This window comes from Dermacentor albipictus, chromosome 9 (genome assembly GCF_038994185.2).
Source record: "Dermacentor albipictus isolate Rhodes 1998 colony chromosome 9, USDA_Dalb.pri_finalv2, whole genome shotgun sequence".
NCBI classification, from domain to species: domain Eukaryota; kingdom Metazoa; phylum Arthropoda; class Arachnida; order Ixodida; family Ixodidae; genus Dermacentor; species Dermacentor albipictus.
Genome location: NC_091829.1, coordinates 63,027,893 through 63,044,718, shown reverse-complemented (window position 1 = coordinate 63,044,718; position 16,826 = coordinate 63,027,893). Strand labels below are relative to the sequence as shown.

Below are 16,826 nucleotides of genomic sequence, written 5' to 3'. Positions count from 1 at the left end.
ACGTTGTGTCGACTTGCACCCATTATATGTATTCGCTAATTGCGCCTCGCCCGGGAATATCTCAATAGGAAGCCATAGCACTTATCTTGAAACAAAGAAACAATAATAAACACTTATTCATGTTTACTGTTATTGGCTGGGCTAAGGGTTTGCATAAATTTGCTTTGATGCCCTGGCGTAAATATAGCACGCTTCATGGGGTGCCTGTTCCATCGTTGGAGTGTGAGCACTTTGGCATCGACCAGGGGCGCACTCTATCGTCTCGATTTTTCAGATGGACTTTACGGTTTCATTATAGTTGCCCGAATGCCCAACGTCTTGTTGGGTCTCTTTCATCCTTGGCACAGACTGCGCATGCGCGATGGTTTAGCACCGTTCTGTCGCGAAAATGCGCTAGTACTCCGGAGCATCAGCATCAGGCATGAGTGAAGAAACGAACAGTGGACACACGCCTCCCGCGTTTGCCTTCATCGAAGAAGCAACCCCGAGCACAAGCCGTGAAGGCGCCGAGGGTTCTTCAGGCACTTTCGACGATTACACTACGTGAGTTTTCTCGGTTCTAAAACTTCTGTTAAAATTGTTCCCCATATAAACAACCTGCAATACGTGCTTTGAGGGTCATGCATTTACTCCCATATCAATGTGCGCGTTTTCGCAGACAACGTACAGGCAGCACAGCTGCGGCTGTTTGGTGTCATGTTAAGGACAAGTGTCACTACAGGAGGCAAATGTTTTCATCGCAGTATGTGTTTTTCGCTTGTGTCTGATCACCGCATCGCTTGTCTGTAGTGTTAGCCCAGTGGCTAGGATGTTGCGCTGCTAAGCTCGACAGCAGGGGTAATCTTCCACGCACATTGTTCTATCACTTGCGAATGTGAAATGCAAGAATCCTCGGGGATTTGGATTCACGTGCACCTCACAGAAACCAAGGTTGTGAAATTTATACATGAGATCCCTCCAAGACGCAGTCATAACGAGACCTTGGTTTTCAAACGCAAAACACCAAGACATACATAATTATATCTGTATTTTACGCTTCCTATGGCGGTCGAGTGAGCATTATCCAGTAGGCTCGCTAAATTGCACACAAATAGCACAATATGCGAAAAACGCAAGAAATATGTTACGAAGTGAGTAGTTTTCTTGCAAAATTGTTGCTGTTACTCGTTTTCCAGGAAACCTAATTGGTGCGATTGAAGAGTTCTTGCAAAATTGTTGCTGTTACTCGTTTTCCAGGAAACCTAATCGGTGCGATTGAAGAGAAACATCGTATGGATGTGAAATGAATGATGCGTTTATTTTTACGGCATGTGAGGTCAGTCGGAAAGTGCTACCTGAACGTTGCGACGGCGGCGACACTTTGGCGGAAATGTGAAATGCGGCATTGACAGAGCGTGTCGACTTAATCCTAACAAGGGGAGAACAGTTGGCCACCGCAAATCTTGCCAAGCGTGGTCGCATACTTGCAGAGTTGTTTCGGACGTGACTGAGTGGCCGATTCTGCCGAGTGGTGCGGCACCTGTACGAGAGCTAGCACAATTTGATATGTCATGACGGGAAGCATAAATTGTATGAAAGCAAGAAATGATGCTAAAATCTAGTTAAGGAAGTGTTAAGTTTCAAGATCATGAGACTAGACTGTACTGACATAGCATCGCGGCTGCTACCAGCGTGTTGTTCCGGTTACTATTTAAAAAGATTAAAAGATTGTGCAATGTCGTACGCGACCCCTTCAAACTAAGGATCTTGCGCTTCTATAATCTGTCAGGTGGTTTGCATGTCTCTTCTTCCTAATATGCAGCACTGTGCATAGTGGGGTTCGCACCCACAGTTTCTGCAGGGGAAGGTAAGATGGCCCTCGGTGCTGTTAAGCACATTGTTCGCGTGCTCCCGCAACCTGTCATTCATGCATCGTCCCACTTGGCAGATTCAAATTTCTTTTTCTCATGATAACTGCAGCTGATAAAGAGCGTTGGTCTCGCATTTGACAAAGCCTTTCTTGTGGTTTGTTCCGGCCCCTGGTTTCGTAGCGTGGCGGTAACTGGCCTTGCTCAGATTTGAATGCTTTGTTTAGCGCAGAAAACACGACTTGCACGTTGGCGACGTTCCCAATCTTCTTCGGCTTGCATGAGATGTCTGAATACACGGTATCACCTCGAATCATTTTCTTTCTTTTCGCGTTCACGTTGGCTGTACGGCACATCAGACTGAGTATTGTGGCGGGCGTGTTTGAAATGTTTTACTAAACCTATTAGCACAAATAGTTTCCCTAACGCAGGCATTCGGCCTGCGTTAGGGAAACTATTCTAGTTTATGATGAATATAAGTTTGCAATGCCACATACATACCTGCACAGGAGTTTCTTGAAATGCTGCTTTTTTATTCAGTAGTCGCGTTCCCTTATTGGGATGGAAACATTTTCCTTCAAAAACAATAAATCTGTATTGATTGTTCTATCGCGGCCATATTAAGAGACCTTTATCCTGCTCCCTGTTAAGAGAACATTGGAAAGACAGTCAGGTTGTTCAAAAGTTAGAAAATATTCAGGTATTTTTGTGATCACTCAGTTTTTCTGTACTACTACAAGTGGCTTCAATCACGATGCTTCAAATACATAACCTTTTCACTAAGTACATGTCTACACTACCGACCACTCATGAAGCACTAGAAGGAAATGGTTTAAGGTTCCTAGATAAACGGCTGTGCTTTATAAGCGACCATGTATGCTGGGTGTTTGAGCCACGAGCGACTAAGCCATTGCTGCCTTTTTTGTCGAGTCACTCTAAGCTCGTAAAACTGGGCATTGCCATTTCAAATTTATTCAGTGTACTTTGTCGCTCCTGTTTTCAAAAGTTTCTCAGCGGTTTTACTGCACAATCTGATGGCTTTAAAGATGCTGGGTTTCCGCAGTCACTGGTCACCTCAGTGACAAAAGCTTTGCGAAAAAGTGCGGAAAGTTGGGTTTGTTACTTATTCACGACTATGGGCACAGCACACAGACGTTATGTATTCTTCAGTGCCATGTATCTTTTCGGTGCGCCCTTTCTGCTTGGCGCTGGGCCTATGGTCGCTTGCTGAAAACTTTAAAACACGCCCGCCTCACCACATCTGGCAACGAGATGGAAATTTAATAGCAAAAAGACAGAGGTAGGCCTGCGTCTAACTTGTGGTAGCGAAGCTTTCGCAGACACCCATACTTTCAAAACATAGCGGCTCATCGGCAGTTCATGAGGCTTAGCGCCATCTTTGCGATGTGAGAACACATCAGGCGTCAGAAGGAAACGTTACTCCATTTCCGTTAAAAACAGAAGTGACGTCAATTTTGCTGTCAAAGATGCGAGATTTCTTCAGGTGGCCTGCAATAGGAGCTATATTTCCAATGACCCGCAATTCGACTCAAGGGCATTTCGAGCTTTTAGCGCTTAGTGATACAGAACGCCAGCCATACGGGTGCCGAAATGACACCCATGCTGAGAACATTTCTTTACAGGCCGAAAGAAGCTTTGAGTGCTGAGTGCTAGTCGCATTGTCGGACGCCGAGTCCATCGGTCAGCACAACCGCATGAAGGCCGCTAAAGTAAACAATTGTCAGCAGGCTGTAACTCGATACTTTTGAGTGATCACGTTGAAGAACCATGAAACACGCCTCGCAAACACCGCATCAGGAAAATTCAAACCCTCAAAGGCAAAGGACAGAGCAAGAGAGCAAATGATAAATGAAAGGCAGGGACATTAACCAAGACTGAGCCCGTTTGGCTACCGTACACTGGGGAAAGGGGAGGGAAATATTAAAAGAAGGCAAAGCAACACAACGTGTTAGGGAGGCGTGTTGTAGCAGGCGGATTTTACGTGCGTGCCTAAAAAAGCTGCTTTGCATTGCATTTGCTAGCTGCGTTAGCACCCCTTTTTTGTAGCGGGTGCTGCAATGGAGCCATATATATAGTTAATGATAAAGTAACCGTTTTCATTCGTTGCGGAGTTGCAAGTGCCTAACCAATATAAGGAATATTATTCTTGATGAAGGAAATCAAACAGTTAGCCTTTATACTTACAAATTGTTGTAGTTTGCATGTTTGTTCCATCCTCACACAGCCGCGCTTCAGTCGCTATTCTTGTAACTGCCCTTGCTACTGACGGTGGCAATCTGTTCTGGACCACAGTTCGCGCGAAGCTTCGCCAAACCATTTGTATCGACCTTGCAAGCGACAGATGAGGTCATAGAAGCGGCGATTATTGCTAGTCGTGGGCTTGTGTTCATTAGTGTACCATGTGTCGACATTTCTGAGGAAGAATCGGATTATCTTTACCACACGCTAAAAGCGGCTTGAGGGGGGGGGGAGGCGCCAGTATAGAATAATCTTATTGTCGTGCAAACTGTTACTTCCCTTACCTGGTTCTAGCATCATTTGTGGCTCTCATATATTTCATGCTTCGTATCATGAATAGTCAAATTGCATGAATGGGCCTTCTCATGGCGCCTCTTTGTGTCCTGTTAATGTGTCTGATGTTTGCAATTATAAATGACTATTGAAAATCAGCGTTTAGTCTGCGTGGGTCGACACTGTCCCGGTGTCTCTTATGCGATGAAGGCTAAAACAAAATACGAACGTGCCCGAACTTACTTTTTCTAATTATGATACGTTACGGTACTCTTAAGCATTTGCGGACAGTTGCGCAAGCACGTCCTTTACACTTACGTTCTTTCTGAGCCTCCGATGTGCAACTGCGCCTTGTTCCTGCCACTGTAACACTAAACTGAATCTTTCGCAGTGGCTGGTGTGGGTGATATATGTAAAGCAGACTTAGCGTCCTTCAACCAACCTAGATGGGCTAGTTGGTTGCTGGCTTGATGGAAAATCGTTATAAGGCCATTACGTTAGAACGTAATGTGTGCATTCTTTGTGTCCTGTCCTCAAAACGCGCCATTATTATAGCACGTTCCATCAAGTTACGTTGCTTGCAATGATATATTTCTGCGCTGTATGCTTCAGTTCATCCGACCTTGCTTTTCTGTTCAGATGTGTTCAAAAGCAGACTTGCCTAAGAGACAGCCATTGGTTATGTATTATTCACTGGAAGCCATTCTGGCACACAAGTTCAAATTTCATGTCAGATACATTCCCTGTAGAGTGGAACCGGAAGTTGTGACAAGTTCACCTTAAATTAAAACCCTAATATGACCAGGATTATAGTAAATCCCAATAGGCGCGTACGAAAGAGAATTCCTTTACCGTACAGTTCCCGCTATCATTTGTTTTAAGCCTTAGGCAATTTTATTAGGGAAATGGTTTAAAATGTTCCTTGTAGGCTATTCGGAATAATGGTCGCGATTGTGCCCGACAAGTTACTGACGCTGTGACAAATAAAGAACTACAGTGGAGAACTACAACCGACTGTAGATAACTACAGCCCTAATCAGACCCCTTATAAGCGAATTAAAAAGTTAATTTGACACTGTTCGTAGATGTCAAGAAGGCGTTCCTGCCAAGGTTGACCTCCATGCGTCCCACTTTGCATCGAGTGGGACGTTCGCCCTATGCCAGTAGGCGAGTGAGCGTTTAGATGAGATGAAGCATTGCAGATGTAATGAAACGTTTCACTCCAGGCATTACATTCTTTAGGTATATTCTGTCTTACCTCGAAGAGAAGAGTCGGAGACCAATACATACGTCTAATTCCAGGATTTGTGACGACTCCTTCGAAGACCTATGGAACGCTTTCAACCTCCAGACCGATGCCACTGACGTCGATGGTATGTACGGCCTAGCCTTCGGCCATTAGTACCTCTTGCGATGACGCTTAACAAACCACAGAGGAGAGAGCATTCACATCGATCACGAAAGTGGCGCACTTGTTGCAAATAAGGCCCCTTCACCAGCGTCATTGCGTCGGTTTCTGCTTTTGGCGCCTTAGAATGAAATGCATGCAGATGGCTTGAGTGCTAATAGAGAACACTACACATAATGTACGTGTCTGAAGTTTTCGAATGAATTTTTTTTCGAGCCAATCATTTCGTATATGCAATAGTCTTCTGGCGATTTTTCTTGGACATGGCCTTGGAATTGTCTCATAGTCGCGAGTCTCTCAGTGCATAGAAAGCCAAGCACACATGTTTTATTCACGTTTTCTGGTGTCTCGAGCAGCCTATCATTAAAGCGCCCCCTACCAGGCGCCATTGCAAATTTTCTTTGTACACTGGAAATCGTCAGCTGCCATCAAGGTGGCGTTTTAGTAAGAAAAAATTCCCAATCTATTCATTATCAGAGAGGATAGACAACATGATACTGTCCGGCTACTGTGCCGGGAAGGAGTGTGACCGTCTACAGGCACTCTCCTCATTTTCCTTGACAAGGACTTGCGTCCGCAAGCGGCGTTTCTTCGCACTCTCCCACGCAGGAGTTGAGGGAGTACGCCTCGTTAATGTGACGAGCCTCTCCACCATTGCATTCCCTATATTTTTTTGCCGCACGACACATCTCCTTGAGTGTTCCGGCATTCTATCTTTGTGCAACCTTGACCATCCTGCAAAAGCGTGCGCGCGGGGTGACCTGTTGAAAATTGAAACTGTTTACTGGCACTAAGCCATTCGATACATAGGAGACAATGAGCTGCTCTTGTGTGTTTAAATAGCCAAACCTGCCGACGGGCCATTTATTACAGTTCTCTCGCTGATTTACGGGAAATCGGCCACACTTTAGTGGTGTTCAACAAAGTATGCCGTCCTTTTATTCAACGTATTATGGCGTCTTTGTTGCTGTTGCACTATTGAGGCACTGTTGGCACTGGCTTGAGGCTTTGGAAGTTTTCACGCGTTTCCGATCTGATCTGGTGGCGCCCATACATATATATGTACACTCATGCACTCGTACATACACTCATACATATGGGCATTCGGAGATCTACTTTAGGAGGTGTGGTAGGTGTAGAAGGCATGTAGAGATGTAGGGGATCACACGCGTTTTTTTTTTCGGTGCCTACACTAGTCGGTAACTGTATAAACGAGATAGTCCAGCTATCTATCTACTGATTGGAGCTTGCATATATCACATCAAGACCTCATTTTCTGTGGTATTCAACCTCGAATTTATATTCACAGTTTGGAAATCTGTACTGTTAGCGTGTCCATTGCCAACAACCCTACGTCTAATGCTAGGAATGAATGGGCGACAGGCAAAGCTTAGATGGAATTGTCCACACATATACTTGACCTCTAGAAGGTATTGGATGTCGGCGTACGATAATAATGAGCATGTCAACGTGCGGGTTGGTGACGCCATTATTGCCTCCATTAGTCCGTTTTCAAAACATTTTCCATACGCAGAGGAAGGTTCAGCTTGGGGTCATTTCACATTTTCCTGTTCAAATGCATGTAAAATGGAGATATGCTTACAAGAACCAATCTTAGAATGACATGAGAGAAGTTCGTTGCATTTGAGACAGTTAAATTCCCGTGAATGTAGGCAGCGATATCGCTATTAGGGCCTAGACGTTATCTGAAAATGCCCGCAAGTTGGCAAGTGTAAAAACACTAATCGGCTATTACAATACTCTCTAATGCAAAATTTGAGCGGAGCTTAATGCGGGTTTTAATTTCACGATATATTGGATGTAGGGACAATGTGTCTTGTGCGGCACTTTGCAAATGGAGCCAAGGGCGGCGCGACTGCCTCGCCAATCTGGAGGTTCTGAAAGCGTGCAGCGTCGGCACGATTCACAGCAACCGCCGCCAACAGACCGCCTGGACGACCCGCGCTACTATGGCGCCATCTCGCAGCCATCGTTATTGCATTACGCTTTTCTTCTCGCGCTTTTGCCATACCCTCCTTCGCTTTGCGTCTCACGGTCCTGCTGCACCAAACTCTTCGCTTTCCTCCTCGCGTCTTTCAGCCCCCGCTGCGCTACACCAAGAAATTTGCTACGCGTGGGCTTACATCTTTCGCAGTGCTCATTCGCTTCGTTACGGCACCGTAGCCGACACCGAAGCTCGCCGCAAGAACGGCCGCCTAATTCCCCGACCAGACGTACGCTTGCGGACGTTCGCAAGCTTGCGTTCACGCTCCCACGCATCAGCATACGATGCGGCATGGCTCCGACGCGTCGAAACGCGGCACCACCTGAACAGCTCCTCTCCCATCACACTTCTCGTCAAGATCACTCTTTTCCCCATGGCACGCGCTCTCGCTACCATTCCTAACCTGTCCCATGCTTTCTACACCGATGATGTCACCCTCTGGGTGACCACCGGAAATGCCAGAGAGATGGAGGCCGTCCTCCAGGAGAGCGCGGACGTGGTTGCCAGTCATGCTCGCGCAGTCGGGTTGGCCTGTTCCCCGTCACAGTCGGAGCTTCTGCTCCTCCCGGCACGAGGCACGGCACCCACCTCATCCCCCACCCTTAGCATCATTATTGACACGCACTCCGTCCCTTCTGTTTCCTGTCTCCGAATTTTGGGTCTCCTCCAATCCAACGGCAAACACACTGCCGTTTTTTCCCGCCTAACTACCACCGTCCACCAGAACGTCCTACTTATTTGATGTGTCGCTAACTGGCACCACGGCATGCTTGAGCACGACCTCCGTCGTCTTGTCCAGGCCTTCGTTCTCACCCGCTTTGTTTACTCCCTCCCCTATCTCTTTCTCTCTCGCAATGAGGAAGACAAGGTGAACTGTCTCATCCACCAAGCCTACAAGTCGGCCCTTGCGCTCTCCACCTCTCGTCTCCTGGCGATGGGCGTCCACAATACTCTTCCAGAGCTTGTGGAGGCCCATCGCACGGCACAACTCGACCGCCTTTCTCGCACCCCCTCTGGTGGAGCCCTTCTCTCTTCCCTCCGTTTGACCCCCGTGTCCCCTCCCTGTGTAAAGCACCCCTTACCCTCCTCTGTATCTGCCATGCTCACTGTCAACACTGTTCCCAGGAACATGCACCTTGAGCATCACGCCGCCCACCGCTCTGCCCACGCCTCCACCCTCTGGCGCCAGTACGGCAATCTAACGCTGTGTATGTCGCTGCGGCGCCATATAATTACCCCGCCGCCTACGCCCTTGCCACCACTTCCCATACACTTTCTCCCATGACCGTTGCCACTATACATGCCCCCACGTCGCCTGCAGCAGAGGAAACAGTTATTCCGCTCGCCATTGCCACTACCCCGGCCCGTTTCACATTCAGTGACTCCAAAGCTGCAGTACACAACTTTGCGAAGGGTCGCATCTCCCCCTCTGCGCTCAGCATCCTTGAGCACTCCCCTCCCCCTTCTCGTCTTATCGAACTCCTCTGGGTTTCGGCTCACGCAGGGCACCCTGGCAACGAGGCGGCAGATTCCATCGCTCGCGAGATGACAGACCGATCTGGCCCCCTCTACTCCGGGATGGACACGCATGAATCCCTCCTCACCGTCCATGACACCACCCTTCATTACCGCAGCCCTCGCCTATCCCTTCTTCCCCCTCCCAAATCGCTGTCTAAGCTCCAATAGAGCACGTGACGCCGTTTAAAGGCCCACATTTTCCTCTCTCCTGCCCGAGTTGCCCTTATTCACCCCGGTGCCTTCTCACCCGAATTCACGCTCTGCGGGCACCCACGAGCAGACTATGCTCATATTCTCTATTCATGCCCGAAACACTCTCCCCCTGCCTCTTGGCATGTATCTAGTCCGCCGCTGTGAGAGGCTGCTTTGGCCAGCTCGGAGCCGGATGTCCGACTACGGCTAACGATCTGGGCAGCGGAAGTCGCCGCCTGGCATGATCTGGTGGCCAGGACCGTTCTGTGGGGGCCTCAAGGCCACCCACGGAATGGTGGCATCTTAATTTTCTTTTCATTTTTTGGCCTTCACTAAATAAAGTTTGTACCACCTCCACCACCACCTCCTATCACACGTTTGGGCTGCCTCGCGTCGGTGCTCCTGGCTACACAGCAAGGGGTCTATGAGTGAGTCCAATGAACGCACGCTGTCTTTGTGGATGGAAACCATGATTCCTCGCGACATGCGACAGGTGCAAGGCGCGTAGTCGCGAGCTTGCGCGCGTTTGAAAGCGTACGTATGGTCTGGGCTTAGGAGCGGTGCTCTAAACGACTTCAAACAGAACGTTAACAATTGAGCAAGTCTACTCCGCAAACAAATATCGCAGTTGTGCTAAAACTCCTTGCGTTAAAATATCTAAAGTGGTCAACTTCTAATTACGAATTTACAACGCACAGAAAGTACAAAAATATTTACGAGTTTTCTTCAAAACTTTTAACCGCTACATACTGGCGTATCCGATATACCAGTAGGTTGCATACTTAGATGTACTAGTAAATGTAGTTTCTAGAATTCTGATACCGTTTCGATTGCTCTATTACAGAGCCGTAAACTTCTCGCATCCAATATTTTTCATAAATATGCTCACTGCCAGAACAAATGACAGGAATCTGGCGTCAGTCATAAGATATGATAATTAGTTTTTCGCATTCGATAGGCGCCATAAAATTTGGTGCAGGAGGGACTGAGAGAAACGACATCTCTGTTCAACCGTACTTACAGATGCCTCAGACGTGGTGCTTCGTTTCGTGAGCACAAAAATGAGGGGTGTACAATAGCGAGAACGCGTCCTTTCTTGGTTAAGAAAAGTTTGATATGTGCGAAATGCTGCTCATTGAACTTCTCATGTCATGCATTGCCCCCTTAGCAACTTCTGAAACGCGCTTTTTAACGGAAATGGCGACCGGAGCGGGAACGCACTTTTTATTAAAGAATGGATATTTGCGCTCTTTCGCTCAGAACACAGTCGTGTTGTATTCTCCCGTATTATACAGAGCGTACTTATTTCTAGAAAAATTCAACATTTCATGGATTTGACGGTGATTGTCTCTTTCTTGACTATAAAGTTCTTGCTTGCATTGAATACAGGTATTGCGGGAAAAAAATGCACCGCGAACCGCAACACTGTCGCCAAGTTTCCCTACCAAGACAGCTCGACTAAAACGCTTTGCATGCCACCATTTCTAAGCGCGAAATTTTCATACTCTGCGAATAACCTGTGCAGAGCGGTGAGTAAACATCTCGGCTGGTTTTCCGGGCCATACAGATGCCACTGACAGCGGAAGCACCAGTCAGCCGCCCATTGTGTCAAGCACCAGCGCCCAACTCGCCAGGCCTACCACAAGCCATGCTGGCATGGAGAAACTATCGTTTACCCCTGAAGACACCGCGCGGTGAGCCCACATTTTGAAATTGTCCTTAACACAAAGCAACTCAAACACGGCCCGAAACGCTGCCCTTGCGGCAATTATGACTTCACTCACCAACATGTTTTGAGGAGGGGAGCGCTGATGTCGGAAAGATGCAATATCTCAGATATTGCTCATAGCACGCTACCCCTCAAGGGCGTATGCGTCAGCATGCTTCGGTGTGTAGCGACACGGTGAAACCGAGCACATGAAGGTCAGACCCTCCCTCGGTAAGCCGTGCGCGGCTTCACTGCGTCCAGGGAAAAGCGGAGCCTGAGATTTGAGACAACGACGGGTGCTTGGACCTGATTGACGCTGCTGTGGAGGCAACACGCCTCGTGGCCTTCTTTTCGGACAGACGGCACCCCCGGACCGACCCATCTGAGCGAAATTAGTGATTACTTCTTAGTGTTTCACCTCTGCAACCCCTTTCTGTCAATCACATTTTACATTATTCCTGCTTTCTAATCGCTTCTCTCTTCCAGCTTTTCAGCCATCAAGCGTTAATAACCTGGTGTGTCGTAACCTCCCTTGGTTACGCATACTGGGTTGTAGCAGAGCTGTAGGACTGGCGCACACAGATCATGGTCCTTTCGCGATCCCTTGTTGGGTTCCGTGGTGCCTAACTCATATCTCTGCTGATTACAGGCATACATCTATGGCAGACCAATTTGCTTTCCTCTCGCCCTTACAAGAAAGTGCTGACCCATGATGTTTTCCTGTTGTTTGGCAGCAAAAAAGAAAGCGTTCCCATATTTCATGTAATGCACCGTTACAAGACAGAAAATACAGCCAGAATGATTTCAAATTTCTTCTAGTAAAATGTATTAAGCTCCCTAGAGCCTGAGCATAAAATCATGAAGACGACTAGCGGTGAACCACCGCAAGGGCACCTTTAGACTCAAGGTGATGGTGCTTGGCGCCACCACGGACCCTTAGCTCCCATACCGAAGCTGTAATCCACACCGTGGCGACAGGTTGTAAGGTGAAGGGTAGAAACCACGAACGGTGGCGGTCGGGGCCATGGTCAAGCCCCGGCCGATGGGCTCCCCGTCGGTTTACCAGGTGGAGGGCTCCGGGACCTTCTTGTGTCCATAAGGGTGAAACACAGGTGACACAATAGGAACCCTTAATCCATATATGCCGCATGGATTCTCAATTTCCCCCTCTAAGGAAGCGATCGGAACCGAAAACGGTACCGCACCGAAGGAATCAAAGTTACAACTCAGAAATGCCCTGAAAATTTTCCACAGTTCCTGGTAGTTCACGCTGTTGAGCAAAACGCTCTAGTGGCCCCTCTATCAGTGTTTGTACTACAAAAACGGCTAGTAGCTAACATAGGCGAAGAATAAGAAGCAAAAAAACTGTCCTCAGGAGACCTGCTTGTAGAAGTCAAATCCAAAAAGCAGAGTGATGCGGTACTCGCACAAAAGAAGCTTGCTGACCTTAAAATTACTGTAACACCTCACAGAAGCCTAGACAGCGTTCAGGGAGTAATTTCTCAGCGGCTGCTAATAACAGAGAGCGAAAATGAGCTCCTCGAGCATTTGCGAGACCAAGGAGTAACGTCCCTTCGCCGCATAAATATAAGGCGCAACGGCGAAGAAAAAACACCTCACATCGTACTAACATTCGGCAGCACTTGCTTGCCCTGTGCGGGTTGCATTCGTCAGGTGCCCAGTGCGCCCATACATCCCTAACCCTAGATGTTTCAAATGCCAAAGGTATGGACATGGCAGCAAAACATGTTGAGGCAAGGACACCTGTGCCAAATGCGCCGAAACCGAACACAATAATGACAACTACCAAGCAAGTGAAACAAAGTGTGCAAATTGCAATGGTCCACATGCAGCGTACTCACGAACCTGTGAAGTATTCAAAAAAGAAAAACAAATAATAAATCTCAAAGTACGAGAAAACTTATCTTACCCTGAGGCAAGGAAAAAGTTCCCTCAAGAGACATCCAGGTCATACGTTGACGCGTCGCGCCGGGGGGCCGAGCGGCGTCTGGTGACAGTAGACACACAGTGCGCTATTGTTGATGTGTGCCTGCCCCGTGCCCCACCCGAACGGCACTCCGGTGTGGGCACCATTGACATCCCGGAGGTGCACCTGACGGCGGCCTCTGGCACAATCAAAGTTAGTAGGAGTGGCGACACACCACTCCAACTTCAGGCCACTGCCCAGGCAGGGCAATCCACAACTATGACAGGTGCAGCCAAGGCTGCCATACTATCACACAAAAAAGGCTCGCTGGCCCCTGAGCCGGTAGGCCGCAGAGCTTCCACCCGTCGGGAGAAGCCACAAATCCGTACCCCCGCGGGTTCCCCACGGAAACCCATCACCTCGCTGGAGGCGATGGATATAAGCAGTAGCCCGCCTCCGCAGCTGCGGCGGCGCAGCTCCCTTGATTTCAAAAAGGGAGGAAAAACTCGAATAACGGGCCCCACAAAACCGGTAGCACAGGTTTTGAAATACAACCGTCAAAGATATTAGATATGGCGTTCCTAATTCACTGGAACTGTCGAGGAATATTAAACTATGGTGACATAAAAGATATTCTTGCTGTATGTTCCCCGGTTGTTCTGTGTCTCCAGGAAACAGACTTGGGATCAAATCCGAAATTATTGCTAGCATTCTGTCCCTGTGGCAAGTGGAGCAAGCATTTTATACAGCAAACTAAATAGGACCCGTTGTAAGTAGTTTAACAGTTAAACTGACAGTGTTCGTGCAAGTTACGGTGCCGTTTCGACAATAGTGTATGAGTGCTCTGCACCGTATGATGCCACGAGTGTGCCATTCGTCCTATACCCGCCAGCATAGACAGTCTTTGATGAGAACGAACCACTACAAGTAGCGTGTTTACAAAACGTGACTTGGCTTCTTCTGAAATTTGTTTTACTAAAACATAAATTCAACAATTTTTGTCACAGCTAGTAATAGTCTGACCTACACTTTATTAATTACAGCATTCCTTATGACGCCTGGAAGTACCAGGGGAACACGCAGCCCCCGCCGATAACCGACGGGGCTTACAACGTCGACGGTACGTAGGCGATGGCCATTTGCCACCGGTGGAACTTCCGAGGACACTTCACAACAAACGTAGGAGATGGCCCCTACGGTTGCCATGGCAGCGGTACATTTATTGCGCATAAAGATTCACTTTACTAAACAGCGCCGTGAATATGGTTTCCGCATGAGCCAGCTTGTAACTATCCCTAGTGAGAAATTTGTGCTTATCTGAATATATGCAAATTCATACATTACCTATGCAGTAGAAGCTTTTGAATGAATATGTTCTTGCATCGGTGGGCTGGTAAAGGACGCTCCTAGATGATAAGTACAGAAGCCGAGACAGTTCATTGCATGCAGTGACCAATTCCCCCGTAAATTAATCATCGCTTGACCATTGCTCAACAATTTTATTTGCCAAGCAGAATCTGAGTGGGTTCGTCGTGCTAACGTCGTGATGATCCCGCACATAATGAGGCATGTCAGATCTCTATGCCAGAGAGTCTTCATGGTGTTGTTACGTTTTCGGAACAGTGTGAGAATCGCTCACTTATAGTACCATAATTTTTCCCTTGAACCAATCAAACTTAGTAGACAAAGAAAATGTTTTGATCTGAATTCAGAGTAAGATGTGCAATTATGGCGACGTTTAGGGTGTCTTTACGGTAAGGACGTAACGGTGTTGTCCCGTTTTTGGCACATAGCATGTTATTAGCAGCCGATATATCCCACTGCAGCTGAATGCAAAAGTTAAAACCTGCAATTCGGGGCAGCCCAAAACAGTTTACATTGAAGCTCTTGATTTTATTATACCAATCAAGCAAAGTCACAGAAGCAGCATAAACAACCTTAAAAAAATAATGAAGCTATAACGCAAGGAGACAAAAATAATGGGTAGCTGTTTGCGCTCTTAGCCATAAATCTTTACAAAATAACTAAACTATAAGCTTCTGCAGCAACATTATTTTTGTTGACAGAGTACCAATCACAGTACCAAACGATTTCCAATGAGGGAGGCCACTACTTCAAAAACGAATGCTTTGTTGGAAAGAAGATTATGCCATGCTGAAATACGGGCCTTCCAAACTGAATGTTCCTTAAATTATGCTTATGCTATCACACTGTAGTTCCTCCTAAGGCGAAGGTGATGAAACTCTGATCTAAAGTTCCGGTGGTTGGGAATCCGCGTTTAATCTTTGCTATGACGTACGAAGGCACAGAGACTCAAGCATGTGGGTGTAAGAATGCCGTAAACATTCTTAGCCAACTCCCCACTTTAAATATTCTAAATAAAGATGTATTCTACAATAAGGCATGCTCCTGAAGTTTTAGTGCTAATTTCAGTAGCGTCGATGGTCATGCTGAGGCGGGTTCTGCCGTAATGTCTGCTTTTTCTTAACTTTCTCGCATTTTCCTTTTTTCAAGTTCCCGCGATTTCTGCGCAGTTATAGGAAGATGTGCGCCCAGCTACAAACCTTGCAGCGCTATCCATTTAGTCCAGACCTTTAACGCACTTTGACGCTTTCCGTTGCATAGTTCAGTGACAATGCCCCATGAATTAACACTTTCGTATTTCTTTCCAAGCTGATTCGGTGCCTGCAATAGGACTCGTACATACGTGCATTGTGCAATATTTTTGATATTTGTTCCACAGTCTGCTCATGGCCTACACAGGATCATTCGCGAACACAGTCGTTTTAACGATCGTAATGATCTGCTAAACATTCAGTGCTTATAGCCGGTGCTTAGGAACTTCTGCTACCGGACTCACCACACGGGCTTCGGATAAGCAATTTTTTAAAGACGAATACTTCATTGGATGACACATTTATCTGTCATAGAAGGTCGAATAATTAGGGGAATACGTAATACGAAAATTTTAAATCCCTCGGTAGACATGCGTCCTCTCAATTTTCCTTTGCAGTCGCCTGCGTTTGGGTATGTGTGCTACTTGTATTAGATGAACAATAAGCAAGAGCTTCGTGAGGCACCTAGTGCGCTTATTACTGGATAATACGGCAAATATATTGGGTAAGCGGTTCCACCCACAAGAAACCGACATGTCGTTTTTCACTTCGACCACTGTCGTGTTCTGCGCGCGGTTTGACATAAAACGTGATAATCTTCAGAAGAATCTAATAATGCAAAACCTGGATCGTGCTCGGCTTCCGCATCGCCACGAAGTTCTTGCATGCAGTCAGGACATGGCCACAGGAACAAAAAGCTCCGCGTGCAGAAGGACATCAGTAATGTTTCCCTACCACTAAAAGCTTCCTGGCTTGGACCGTAAGCATGAAATATCAATTCGCATTATTTGCCCCTGCACTATGGCGACTGAACACGTTTGCTATACTTTTATGCCATGCAGGTCTCACTGACAATGGCAGCACAAGCTACCAGCACCGGGGGTCCATCAGCCGCATCGATAACGCAAGGCCCAGCACAAGCCGCGCGGACATGGAGAAAGCATCAGGCAATTTCGAAGACGGCGCCACGTAAGTTCACATTTAAAAAATGTTCCATTAAAAGCAACTCAGAGATGACAGGAATGGCTACCCATGTAACAATATGCTTCTACTTTCTCCTTGCGAGGGCTAACT

The 16,826-nt window shown here is 47.2% G+C and overlaps 1 protein-coding gene across 1 annotated transcript in view; it reads left to right on the top strand.

Moving 5' to 3' along the window:
* The first annotated feature begins 289 nt into the window (after positions 1 to 289).
* LOC139050134 (uncharacterized) overlaps positions 290 to 16,826 on the top strand; it is a 30,274-nt gene continuing 13,737 nt past the window's right edge. Inside the window, exons 1-5 of the mRNA XM_070526348.1 lie at positions 290 to 543; positions 5,682 to 5,752; positions 11,070 to 11,196; positions 14,181 to 14,257; positions 16,595 to 16,721. Of these exons, the coding sequence (XP_070382449.1) occupies positions 422 to 543; positions 5,682 to 5,752; positions 11,070 to 11,196; positions 14,181 to 14,257; positions 16,595 to 16,721 (524 nt within the window). The 5' untranslated portion in view covers positions 290 to 421. The remainder of the gene's footprint in view (positions 544 to 5,681; positions 5,753 to 11,069; positions 11,197 to 14,180; positions 14,258 to 16,594; positions 16,722 to 16,826) is intronic.